Source organism: Ascidia mentula, chromosome 3 (assembly GCF_947561715.1).
Source record: "Ascidia mentula chromosome 3, kaAscMent1.1, whole genome shotgun sequence".
Classification (NCBI taxonomy): Eukaryota; Metazoa; Chordata; class Ascidiacea; order Phlebobranchia; family Ascidiidae; genus Ascidia; species Ascidia mentula.
Window position 1 is genome coordinate 23,159,780 of NC_138568.1, and position 13,208 is coordinate 23,172,987.

At 42.5% G+C, this 13,208-nt stretch overlaps 1 protein-coding gene across 1 annotated transcript; it reads left to right on the plus strand.

Moving 5' to 3' along the window:
• The first annotated feature begins 2,097 nt into the window (after positions 1 to 2,097).
• LOC145893908 (uncharacterized) lies at positions 2,098 to 8,321 on the plus strand. Its single transcript, XM_082982303.1, has 8 exons — positions 2,098 to 3,328; positions 3,455 to 3,589; positions 3,651 to 3,832; positions 3,895 to 4,034; positions 4,234 to 4,468; positions 4,526 to 4,632; positions 4,736 to 4,929; positions 5,319 to 8,321. The coding sequence occupies exons 1-8, from the start codon at positions 2,603 to 2,605 to the stop codon at positions 6,375 to 6,377; spliced, it is 2,778 nt and encodes a 925-aa protein (XP_082838429.1). The 5' UTR covers positions 2,098 to 2,602; the 3' UTR covers positions 6,378 to 8,321.
• Positions 8,322 to 13,208: the final 4,887 nt, after the last annotated feature.

The following is a 13,208-nucleotide window of genomic DNA, read 5'->3' on the forward strand; positions in this document are numbered from 1 at the left end:
AACACTTGCATGGCCGATGCAATCCCTGTCTGCCCAGTAGAAACGTCACAAACTGGTTAGTTCTCTAACCTCGCATTGTCGTCCATATTCATTTACCGTTGTTGTGTGAAATGTATGAAAGTTGTGCACGATGGCTTGAAACGGAGCCCCCCTTTTATCCGGGGCGAATATGAGTTTTCGGTGAATGTAATTGCTTCGTTGGCGAACATACTTCAGAAAACCTTGTTTGTTAAAAAGGCATATACCATTCTCGTAAACTCAACTATTCTGTCGTCAGCTCACTATAATAAACTATTCTTGTTTGTTTATTCCGATTACGGTGGGAATTACAAATCAGATGTCAAACTGAAATAATTATTTAGTCTCAAAACATGGATTGCGGTGGGGGAATATGTGGTTCCATTTGCGTGGTACGTAAATATTTGACAAGTGTTTTTGTTAATTTTAAATTGATAATATTTCTATAATCGACAATTACAACCTATCAAATCAGCGGTTTTCGTGTTTGTGGACACACAAATCTCAGTGTTACGTCACAAGCAAAGCGCAGACCATCGGCACTTATTGGTGTTGTTTATAATGGAGGTAAGAAGTGATTCGTTCCAACTTTTGTTACCGACGAAACCCGTTTTTGACAAATTTTGCTTCCAAGAAGTTTCCGCCATGTAAGAGTTGATGGCTTATCAAAAGTCGACATTGCACTGAACCACATACCTCAAAATGTTAGACGATCTGGAAACGTTTTTGCAGCAAATTTTAGTCAACAATTTTAATTCAACATAAACGATTATTGGCGCTTATTTTGTCACCGATTCTGTCAGGTTTGTTTATAAATGAAATAAGGCATATTTGGCAATACAAAACGGCTGAAGATATATTAAATTTCTGAGTGATATCGATTAAAACAAAACTGGAATAAGAGCTTGGGGAGTCTCAATTTACTAATCTACCTGTAGGGTAATTACATGGTATCCGTGGAATGATTTGCGCTCATTCGCTCGTTGAGTGGTGCTAGCGGTCACAAACACGTCACGTTTTTTTTACCCAAAGTCCCTCGAAGTAGTTGGAGGCGTAATCTCCGCAAGGCAGTCACGATCTATCTCTCCTCGGGCGAATTAATTTCAAGCGATTAGCTATGGGCCAAACGGGCCGTGCGACCAGTTCGCTGAACAACGGACCTGATGCTTAGCGCAAGCCTTGCCAATACTGAGGAAAGTGTATGCAAGTTTGACAAAGCTAACAGCGTTGTGTACAAACTTTATGTAATAATAAAGGACCAAATGGCAATCAGGTTAATAAGTTTTAGAAGTGAGGTTTGCATTGAGTAGTTGACGATAGTTTCGTTATTTGGTGGACTTGTCCATTTATACTTCCGACAGTGTAGTACCACTATTCTTGCTTGCTCTGGTATGAGTTTGCTACAAAATTCGTTGGGAAAATACATACTGGCGAAGGACAACAGAAAAATTAAACTTGTATGTAAATTTAGTCGTCCATCCCGCACATATTTGTTCAACGATGGAGGCAAGGCGCATAAACGCGCCAGTCTTTTTTGATGTATTTACATGTAAAAAACAAAACCAATGTTGGCCAAATTGTGAAAAAAGTAACATTGGCCATTTATTTGTTTTGATGGGCACAAATGACAACAACAAAATATTGTTAAATGTTCGTTTTGCGACTTGCTACCTTTACCCAAAAATACTTCTATGTGGTGGTAAGAAATAAAAAATGAAATAATGTCAAAAGGCGTGTTTTCCGCAGCCATCGTTACACTGCCTTTGTCTGTTTTTTGTCCCTCATTGCGATATTTTTTCCTTCTCTGGCACTATTTGGAGAAATAGAGAGAGGGGCGCGAGCGCTTTTCTCTGATAAATTGTATGCAAATGAGTGTTGTAATGTGACTAACACAAGCCCGGCTATTATTTGCTGTCTAGTTTCACAGGCTGGTTTTGATTAGCTCTACCTAACTGCTTAGGCTGTGTAAGTTTCTGTTACACAAGACTTGTTTTTTTTTGTTTTTCCATCAGTTTTAGGTCTGTCCCTTTGTTTTTTTTTGAGTTGAAGGTTACATACAGGCTACAGGAGGAGGTTACATACAACACTACAAATTGTTGAAATAATATTTAGCTTCGTGTAGGTTCTATAGTAAAAACCATATCACAAGATTTTCACTTTATGAATTGTTTGGGTTCTTTAATGTTTACTGTGTTCGTTTTTTTTCTATAAATAGTTGATAAAGGTGGCCCAAAGGTTTTAAACACAAACAAATTAGTACTTAAGCCAAAATGTAACTTGGTAAGAAGTGGATATATGAAGTAAAACAAGATGTGCCAAGCAGTGTGTGGACGTTATTTCCATACAGTTGTGTGTCTATTGAAAAGTCAATAAACTTATGTTGTGCTCTTAGTAAATTTAAATCATCCAGTCTCCTAATCATGATTACAGGGATTTGCATACTTGTTGCTCCACCACCACTACTTTCTGACAATGTTTACATAGGATTTATGTTAACCAGTTCCTCTTATACAGATCTGTGCAGTGTCAGTAAGTTATATTTTGTGTAAAAGAGAATGACTTGTTCTACAAACTACACAAAGAAATGGATGTAAAGTATTCAAACACATGTGAGGCACAAAGTCCTGTGCCAGAGGGGGTATCTACACTACATGGTGCACATATTAAGGATATTGTTGAATCGGGGCCTAATGAAAAAGCTGCACTGGAAAGAAACGCAGACAGTGGGTATCATACTGGTAGCTGGAGTGATACAGATTGCTTATCAACAACTATCAATGAAAAAAAGTTTTCAAATCAGCATAATATGGAGTCAAGCAATGGGTGTTTATCAGGGCAGATCTGTGTAAACACCTCCTCTAGTTATGGTGAAATGACCTATACAAATGGTTGCATTTCATGTGGTAAAGAACAAAGTAACAATAAAGTCATTCAACCACAAAGCTCCAAGGGGACTTGTAAACACAATGTTTGTAATTATAATTTACACGAACAGTGGCGGGCTGATGTAGATGGAAATGGTAACATGCTCTCCAGGACAGTAAGCTCACATGATTTTATTGGGGCACATATTGAACGGTGTGGAGTCACACAAAGTTATGTGTGTATGCCATTAAGTGCCAGTACAACATCAATTGTGCAATCGACATCATGTTCAACCAGTTTGGATTATATACAACCATCACTGCTTGCAAACCATGGAGTTTCAACGGACAGTGATGTAAAAGCAGACGATAAACTGGAAAGTGAAGCGCAAGACTTAGCATTAAAGATAGAATTTTGTCTTAAGTTTGGCTACACTGCTACTCAGGTATTCCACATGATTTCTGCCTTTGTTTATTTCACTATATTTGATCTATAAAAATTCTAGTATATATATATATAATAAAAAAGCAGACTTTATTTTTATGAATTAAAATCCACTTTATTTTCATAGATACGTGCTGCTATCAGCAAGCTGAGCTACAAAGCAACCAAAAATGATATTATTAAAGAACTATTTAATTTTTCTGCGGTTGAAAACAGTCCTTTGGTTTCAAAGGGACAGGTTACAATTGTTGATCAGATACCAGTAAGTGTGCATTTGTGTTAATATGGTTTTGCTTGTTCTATCATCATGTTTCACTGAATAGTCTCAACGGAAGTATAACGACTTGGTTGTGAGAGGGATTTCCCCTTCATCTCAGGATATGTATGAAAGTCGGGGGCCACAGAGTCTTGAAAATGGAACAAAACAAATTCCAGCAAAACCACAGGAAGACGACACCCAAAATTTACGCCCCATTGTAATTGATGGAAGCAACGTTGCTATGAGGTATTCTAGCTTGTGCTCTGTATCTCAGGCCCTCATAACATGACAAAAAACCTGCTTTGCAGTCATGGCAATAAGCAGTATTTTTCCTGCAAAGGAATCCTTCTTGCGGTTGATTTTTTCCGAATGCGAAACCATCGTGATATTACAGTGTTTATCCCCCAGTACAGAAAAGAGTCCCCACGACCTGATGCACCAATTCGAGGTAAAAATGATTACAATTATAGAAATTATTTGTAGGGTTAACGCCATGTAGGGATTTTCGCTGCCAGCAGTGGGTGACAATAGGTTTTTCGCATGACGTCATCTTTTGTTTGGTCAAACTTGTCTCGTTTTAACGGGAATTTCCCGCATGGCTGTGTGTAAAGTGGTGACGCCTTGCCTAAGATCGTGATGTGCTGCAGATCGCGAGATTTTGGATGAATTAGAGCAGGAACGGATATTAGTTTACACACCTTCACGATGCATCAACGGTAAACGCGTTACTTGCTACGATGACCGCTTTATCCTGCGACTTGCCGAAGAAACAGATGGAGTAATTGTGAGCAATGACAACTTCAGGGATTTGCAGAATGAGAAGCAAAAATGGAAGGAGCTGATTGAAAAACGTCTTCTCATGTATTCCTTTGTTAATGACAGGTATAACTCACCGTGCTATTTGTATTTGCGGTAAATTCACGTGTGGTTTTTGAACAGGTTTATGCCCCCCGATGATCCCCTTGGTAGGAACGGACCAAGCATTGATAACTTTCTTCGCAAACGGCCGGCGTCCGAAGAACAAAGCAAACCTCAATGTCCATACGGTAAACCTCAACCTCACAATCCGGCTCTTTTTTTAATCCCAGAATACCGTTCGTTAGCAAAACTTTTCAAAACTTGAAAAATTGACAAAAACGTTTTTTTTAGGTAAGAAATGCACTTACGGAAAGAAATGCAAGTTCTTCCATCCAGAATGTTCATTTTCGTCCGTAACCGAAAAACTAAGGAACAATTCCGAAAAACGTTTATCGGTATCAAAAGTAGCAGAAAGCCTTGCGGCAGAACTTGTCCAACAGGAATCGCAAAATCCAGAAAGAAATGAACGCAGTGTTGGTCATTCGGTAAGTCAACCTCATATTGAAAACACATAGTTTTGTTTAAAATGCCTTTTGATATGGAAATAGACCTGGGCAGCGAGATTTTTTGGGGTGTTTTTAAAATACGATTAGATTGGGCTTGCTGCCATAGAAACAAGTCAATTTCAATTCAGGCTAGAACATATTTACTGGCATTACAATGAGAGTGGCAACGATTTTAAGGCCAAGATTGATACATTCCGCGATGAACGCGATTTGTAAAAGCAAAAATTAAATTAGAGATAAAAGCAGAACCGTTTTTTGCCAAATTAGATTAGAATTACCGACATTTTGCTGTAATTCGCCTCACCAGAGTATTGGAATTACCGGGTTAGCATGGGAAGACCTAATTGCAACCGGATCTATGTTTGTAGGGATCCCCTTCCCGTGGTACGATTAATTCGAAAGAGGAAAGCGTCGACGCACGGAATGCACCAAGTAACCAAGTAGTTGTTAACTACGGGACAAGGGAACAACAGCAAAGCCGACCAGCGGTCCACGCCGCCAACCTTTCAGAATACGCCATACATCGAAATAACAGCTATCCATACAGACAAGGTCATGTTGGTAACCCAGAAGTTCAACCCGGAAGTAATCCGTACCCACGCAGTGACGGCAGTTTAACCAATAATTTGGGAAGACTACATGTGTCAAGTCCCAGTCCACAAGGTCGTTCTATGCCTGGAAGTGGCAGTGCTGGCAATAACCCGTATATACAGCAATACCCAAACCAACGTAATCCACAACAAAATCACCTTCGATTTGGATCTGGACCACCAGGTTTACATATGGATGACAGACATGTAATCCACCCAAACATGGCTCAAGCGAACGTGCAAGCACCATACAGCACCACACCAGGTTACCATGTATACGATAATAGAGGTGGAATGATGGTTGCCCCGAATATGAATCTACCCGGACATCACTACCCCCATATGCCGCATCCACAGTACTTGCAACAACCTGCTATGTACGCCCCTCCGATGATGTACGATTACCACCAACAAGCTGCAAGACCCCCCATGATGTGTTGTCCCCCTAACCCTCCACCAGGGGTGATGCAACCTTTTTACGTGAACCAAGTCAGCCAAGGTTCGGGCAGTTCACGTTCGTATGGAACAGTGCCGACTTCAGAAGCACTCAGCACAGGCTCTGTAAACTCGGACGACCCAAAGACATTTCCTCCCGTAAGAAGGTCTAACAAACATGAAATGTACGGCCAACATCCCAGCACTCCAATTCACAACCGGTCCCCACAAAGGTCCGGTGGACCCGATAACTTGGACAATGAAAGCAACCCACGTCACAATTTATTCAAGAACTTGTGCGGTCTTTTTCCCCGAGTGATCGTTGAGAAAGTTATGGAAGAAAATCCTGAAATGCGGGAACCGAAGCGACTCATTAAACTTTGTCTTGGTGAGGAAAATTGAGGTTGTTGGTGCTTGAATGGGTTTGGCTCGTTCGTCAATGTTGGGGGAATTCCCTATAATCTTCTTAGTATTGTGTATGTAGTTTATTGTGCAAAGGGGAAACGCTGCTACGCGGGCAGCCTTAGCGTCCTGTACTAAACGCGGTAATATTGGACGCCATCCGTTGAGAAATAACGCAGTAACGTTCGAACTGGCGGTTTGGACAACTTGTATGCAAATGCAGCAAATTAGCTGTCAGTCCTTTCCTTGCTCGATCAGCGCCTGGCAAAACCCGTACGACGCCCATGCGTGCGGAGCTGACGTTCAAATGGTAGCCGAAACATACATTACCCCTCTATAATTTTCAACGTACAGCGAAACCACTAAAAGAGTAAACTTAACTTAATTTACATATTCCCGAGCCCCACACAATAGGTTTGTCGACGTCACGCGACCTAATGATGCGTGGCGCTTAACACAGGCCGGCTTTTGCTTGTTGTCTACGCAATTGTGTTATTGTAGGCTACACGTTTTGAATAACCAACAATTATATTTAAAGCATTTTTTTCGAGGGGTGAATATTTCAAATGTTATTTGAACAAATGGTTGCAAAAGTTTAGAAATTAACGACGGTTAAAAGCATTCAATTCCAAAAGTAAAGAGATTTGCCGGAGGCATTATGTCCAAACTTGCTGTATTGAAGCCAGTGTAAAACGTAAAGAAAGTATTCTCCTTTTTCTCATCACCGGCTATCTTGCGTTGCAGAGGTAATGTTTGTAAACGCAAAAACTGAGATTGTTTTGTCAGATTAACTGATTCGGGATCACGTTTTTCCCACTGCTCAATTAAAATTCCGTTCGGCTGAACTTTGCGCACAATCCTGTTCGTGTAATTGAGCTAAACAAACGTGCACAACCCTTCCCTCTAAAACAAACAACGCGTTCCGTATCCTTTGTTGTATTTGACAAGCTGGTGTGACGTCACATTCAGTATTGTGTCGTACGCCTGTGGCTAAGTTCCAGTTAAAATGATGTTGTTCGTGCGGGGTCAGCATTTCACGCTGTAGCAGCCGGATATGTGGATGCTGTAGTTACCTGCACGTTTCCTATAACAGTCACGCGACATCACGCTACATTTCATTGGAATATTCGAACAAATCGGGCTGAGCAATGGTTTGAACAATCCCCGTATGTTACAACTTACTATTCAATAATTCGTATGTTCGAAGTTCTCCAGACGCCCCGGGCAAAAGCTTGTTTCGTGCTCATTCAAGCGTGACACACTGACTAACTTTTATCAATCGGGACCCGCGGCGTGGGCTTTTGTGACGTCAGTTCTTGTAAACTACGGGCGTCCATCTCCGCTTAACCCAACACCGCGTTTCTCTTTATTACTTGTGTTATGTGGGCGTATTAAGGCTGTAATAAGCAGTAAAGCGTTTTAGTAACGCAACAAGACACACGCGTGATACCATCAGCTCGCATTACGCAAACATTGGTGACGTCATCGGTAGCGTTTCCCCCAAAACGACTTGTGTTGTTTTCCGCCCTAACAATGTTCTCCGCCAGAAACGCGATTTTAGCGCGCTGGACGACGGTTTTAACATCACGGTTGCAAAGTATGGCAACGCAAGGTACATTGCTTCTTGCAATGTTTATGTAAATAGTTTTTCGCTTTTGTTGCGCTTCTATTACCATTATGTAAAAATATCGCGTCGTGGTGCATTTTTCTTTTCTTTCTTTATTGTGTTGTACAATCGATTGTTCGCGATTTTTGATTGTTCACATAAAACCCATCTTTTTCACTTCCAATTTTCTTTTTCTCACAACGGTTGGTGACGTTAGTGTTTCCAAGCATTTCTGTTTTTCTTGATTTTGTCTCAAACTTTTTCTTCTCCAAGACACAAAAGTAAATATTGACATTTAATAATTTGGTTGTTTTTCATCAAGAGGAACTTGCAGTCTATCCACTGACAAACAGTGTTTATGTGAGAATAAAGCTAAAGTGCGTGAAGTGCGTGTGAATTTATGGCTGGAACGCAAAACGTGTACGAAGTTATCTTGCTTCGTGCAACGCGTGAACACATTCCGTCCAAATTATGCAAAGCAGTACCGATAAACCCGTGCTTGCGTGCAAGTAAAAGCGTCTTGCATCGGAAATACATTCAACGTTTCCACACAAACCTATAAGAAACCTTGCATAGTTTAACCCTAAGCTACATCGACTATTCATCAGAAAATTTTTCATGAAACTTGTGTTTCGATAACTGGACAGCATCAAACAATATTGTGGGGAAAATAAATGTGCTTTTCCTTTTCAAAAGTATTTTAAATCCAAATCTCTGCTGTATTTGGGGCAAACGGATACTGTTTTCTACTCGGAACATTTTGGTCTCATTTTACCAGTTGTCCGGTACGCAAAACCTTTTGGATCTAATATAAATCTCAACCCTCCCAAAAAATCACTCGCGAAGAACAAACAGAGTTTTGTGACGTCACTATGCAACATTGGAAAGCCAACCGATTTATTTGTTTATTCATTGGAGAAATTGTGTTTTCAGATATTCAACAAATTTCCACAGACTCTATACATAATAATGGAAAGGTTTTTACGAGACATTGGTCCAGGGGTGTCAGCTTGGTTGGTGCAACTTGAATCCCCACATTTTACCAAAACCAGTTTTTATGTTGTTGTGGTAAAATCCATTTCAGTTCCAGACTTGCACAAAAAGAAAACTATTCAATACAATTAAAATAATTACATTATATGACGTCAAAGGTGATTGGTTTTTTCCATTTAAATACAGGCCTGGTTTACAGGGGATGTGGCATTTCAGCAATCCCACTGGCCTTGTCGCAAATTAACATGTAAGCTACTATTGAATGGATTCATTTGCATACTAAACAGCGGGACGCCATACATGACGAGTGTTCGAATAACTCATCGGACAATTCCACGGAGACCACATTGGTCTATGTGGTAAATTTAACTAACATCAAAAATGTAATAGACAAATTTTCCAAGAATGGTATCGAAAATATTAAACAAAGTACTTGAAGCAGACCTATCTGCCCTCGCAGATGCTGTTGTTCTTTGCTTTCGACAAACATGCGTTGTTTCAACCAATAATTAATATTGGTGACAAGTCAGCAAGCGAATCTTGAACTTATATAACTTTAACCCATAAATACCCAGATTTCGGCGGTTAATGAGGAAATACAGGCGTGAAGAACGTTTGACCTCCACGAACCTTTAATCTTGTATGACGTATCTTATCTGACATTCCAGTCAGGTTAAAACGCTTCGTGTTTCCATTCTAAGCACGAATGCGATGCGCACAAATTGTTCAACACCATTCACATTCACACAAAAAAAATGAAGTCCAGAAGATGAATATTGACGAGACATTTAGAAATCGCTAACAATCACATTCGGTCTGACAGTTAAAGATATTCTAAACTTTGTATGATTTACTGTTGGGAATTTATTGGAAAAATTCTTGTGTCAAGAAGAAAATATTGTCACACTAAGAGGTGGAGAGGTTTGGATTGAGCAAAGTACATTAAAGTGATGTTAGGGTCATGACTGGTACATGATGTACGGTATGGCTTCACAACGGCTTCCAACCGCGTCTTCAAAAGGATTAAATCTTGACTTGTTTACAATCCTATATTGGTCACGTGACACACCAGGGGTACTGTAAACAAAACCCACCCGCCCCAGAAAACTATGCTGCGAAAAGGACTAAGAGAGTTTGTGGATATCACGAACCTATCCGAGGGGGTTTCCCTCGGCGTTGGTCGTGCTCCGAACTTCCCGACGATGTTGGAACTTCGATTCGTTGCAGACAATTTATGGCGAAAAGTCGCGCGCTCTGTTGTTATGCAACCCAACAGGAGACCATTGTGAGGTCACCTATGGCCGCGGTAAACATTCCTCCATGACCCATGCGAAGGATGACAACCCGTGAATCTATTGCAAGGGTTAGAGTTAGGGTTAGGGTTAGGGTTAGGGTTAGGGTGAGGGTTAGGGTGAGGGTTAGGGTTAGGGTTAGGGTTATGGTTAGGGTTAGGGTTAGGGTTAGGGTTAGGGTTAGGGTTAGGGTTAGGGTTAGGGTTAGGGTTAGGGTTAGGGTTATGTTAGGGTTAGGGTTAGGGTTAGGGTTAGGGTTAGGGTTAGGGTTAGGGTTAGGGTTAGGGTTAGGGTTAGGGTTAGGGTTAGGGTTAGGGTTAGGGTTAGGGTTAGGGTTAGGGTTAGGGTTAGGGTTAGGGTTAGGGTTAGGGTTAGGGTTAGGGTTAGGGTTAGGGTTAGGGTTAGGGTTAGGGTTAGGGTTAGGGTTAGGGTTAGGGTTAGGGTTAGGGTTAGGGTTAGGGTTAGGGTTAGGGTTAGGGTTAGGGTTAGGGTTAGGGTTAGGGTTAGGGTTAGGGTTAGGGTTAGGGTTAGGGTTAGGGTTAGGGTTAGGGTTAGGGTTAGGGTTAGGGTTAGGGTTAGGGTTAGGGTTAGGGTTAGGGTTAGGGTTAGGGTTAGGGTTAGGGTTAGGGTTAGGGTTAGGGTTAGGGTTAGGGTTAGGGTTAGGGTTAGGGTTAGGGTTAGGGTTAGGGTTAGGGTTAGGGTTAGGGTTAGGGTTAGGGTTAGGGTTAGGGTTAGGGTTAGGGTTAGGGTTAGGGTTAGGGTTAGGGTTAGGGTTAGGGTTAGGGTTAGGGTTAGGGTTAGGGTTAGGGTTAGGGTTAGGGTTAGGGTTAGGGTTAGGGTTAGGGTTAGGGTTAGGGTTAGGGTTAGGGTTAGGGTTAGGGTTAGGGTTAGGGTTAGGGTTAGGGTTAGGGTTAGGGTTAGGGTTAGGGTTAGGGTTAGGGTTAGGGTTAGGGTTAGGGTTAGGGTTAGGGTTAGGGTTAGGGTTAGGGTTAGGGTTAGGGTTAGGGTTAGGGTTAGGGTTAGGGTTAGGGTTAGGGTTAGGGTTAGGGTTAGGGTTAGGGTTAGGGTTAGGGTTAGGGTTAGGGTTAGGGTTAGGGTTAGGGTTAGGGTTAGGGTTAGGGTTAGGGTTAGGGTTAGGGTTAGGGTTAGGGTTAGGGTTAGGGTTAGGGTTAGGGTTAGGGTTAGGGTTAGGGTTAGGGTTAGGGTTAGGGTTAGGGTTAGGGTTAGGGTTAGGGTTAGGGTTAGGGTTAGGGTTAGGGTTAGGGTTAGGGTTAGGGTTAGGGTTAGGGTTAGGGTTAGGGTTAGGGTTAGGGTTAGGGTTAGGGTTAGGGTTAGGGTTAGGGTTAGGGTTAGGGTTAGGGTTAGGGTTAGGGTTAGGGTTAGGGTTAGGGTTAGGGTTAGGGTTAGGGTTAGGGTTAGGGTTAGGGTTAGGGTTAGGGTTAGGGTTAGGGTTAGGGTTAGGGTTAGGGTTAGGGTTAGGGTTAGGGTTAGGGTTAGGGTTAGGGTTAGGGTTAGGGTTAGGGTTAGGGTTAGGGTTAGGGTTAGGGTTAGGGTTAGGGTTAGGGTTAGGGTTAGGGTTAGGGTTAGGGTTAGGGTTAGGGTTAGGGTTAGGGTTAGGGTTAGGGTTAGGGTTAGGGTTAGGGTTAGGGTTAGGGTTAGGGTTAGGGTTAGGGTTAGGGTTAGGGTTAGGGTTAGGGTTAGGGTTAGGGTTAGGGTTAGGGTTAGGGTTAGGGTTAGGGTTAGGGTTAGGGTTAGGGTTAGGGTTAGGGTTAGGGTTAGGGTTAGGGTTAGGGTTAGGGTTAGGGTTAGGGTTAGGGTTAGGGTTAGGGTTAGGGTTAGGGTTAGGGTTAGGGTTAGGGTTAGGGTTAGGGTTAGGGTTAGGGTTAGGGTTAGGGTTAGGGTTAGGGTTAGGGTTAGGGTTAGGGTTAGGGTTAGGGTTAGGGTTAGGGTTAGGGTTAGGGTTAGGGTTAGGGTTAGGGTTAGGGTTAGGGTTAGGGTTAGGGTTAGGGTTAGGGTTAGGGTTAGGGTTAGGGTTAGGGTTAGGGTTAGGGTTAGGGTTAGGGTTAGGGTTAGGGTTAGGGTTAGGGTTAGGGTTAGGGTTAGGGTTAGGGTTAGGGTTAGGGTTAGGGTTAGGGTTAGGGTTAGGGTTAGGGTTAGGGTTAGGGTTAGGGTTAGGGTTAGGGTTAGGGTTAGGGTTAGGGTTAGGGTTAGGGTTAGGGTTAGGGTTAGGGTTAGGGTTAGGGTTAGGGTTAGGGTTAGGGTTAGGGTTAGGGTTAGGGTTAGGGTTAGGGTTAGGGTTAGGGTTAGGGTTAGGGTTAGGGTTAGGGTTAGGGTTAGGGTTAGGGTTAGGGTTAGGGTTAGGGTTAGGGTTAGGGTTAGGGTTAGGGTTAGGGTTAGGGTTAGGGTTAGGGTTAGGGTTAGGGTTAGGGTTAGGGTTAGGGTTAGGGTTAGGGTTAGGGTTAGGGTTAGGGTTAGGGTTAGGGTTAGGGTTAGGGTTAGGGTTAGGGTTAGGGTTAGGGTTAGGGTTAGGGTTAGGGTTAGGGTTAGGGTTAGGGTTAGGGTTAGGGTTAGGGTTAGGGTTAGGGTTAGGGTTAGGGTTAGGGAGGGTTAGGGTTAGGGTTAGGGTTAGGGTTAGGGTTAGGGTTAGGGTTAGGGTTAGGGTTAGGGTTAGGGTTAGGGTTAGGGTTAGGGTTAGGGTTAGGGTTAGGGTTAGGGTTAGGGTTAGGGTTAGGGTTAGGGTTAGGGTTAGGGTTAGGGGTTAGGGTTAGGGTTAGGGGGTTAGGGTTAGGGTTAGGGTTAGGTTAGGGTTAGGGTTAGGGTTAGGGTTAGGGTTAGGGTTAGGGTTAGGGTTAGGGTTAGGGTTAGGGTTAGGGTTAGGGTTAGGGTTAGAGGGGTTAGGGTTAGGGTTAGGGTTAGGGTTAGGGTTAGGGTTAGGGTTAG

Coding starts and splice junctions, on each gene's coding strand:
- LOC145893908 (XM_082982303.1), top strand. CDS start 2,603: ATGGATGTAAAGTATTCAAACACATGTGAGGCACAAAGTCCTGTGCCA. Junction 3,329..3,454: donor TTGGCTACACTGCTACTCAG/GTATTCCACATG, acceptor TTATTTTCATAG/ATACGTGCTGCTATCAGCAA. Junction 4,469..4,525: donor TATTCCTTTGTTAATGACAG/GTATAACTCACC, acceptor GTTTTTGAACAG/GTTTATGCCCCCCGATGATC.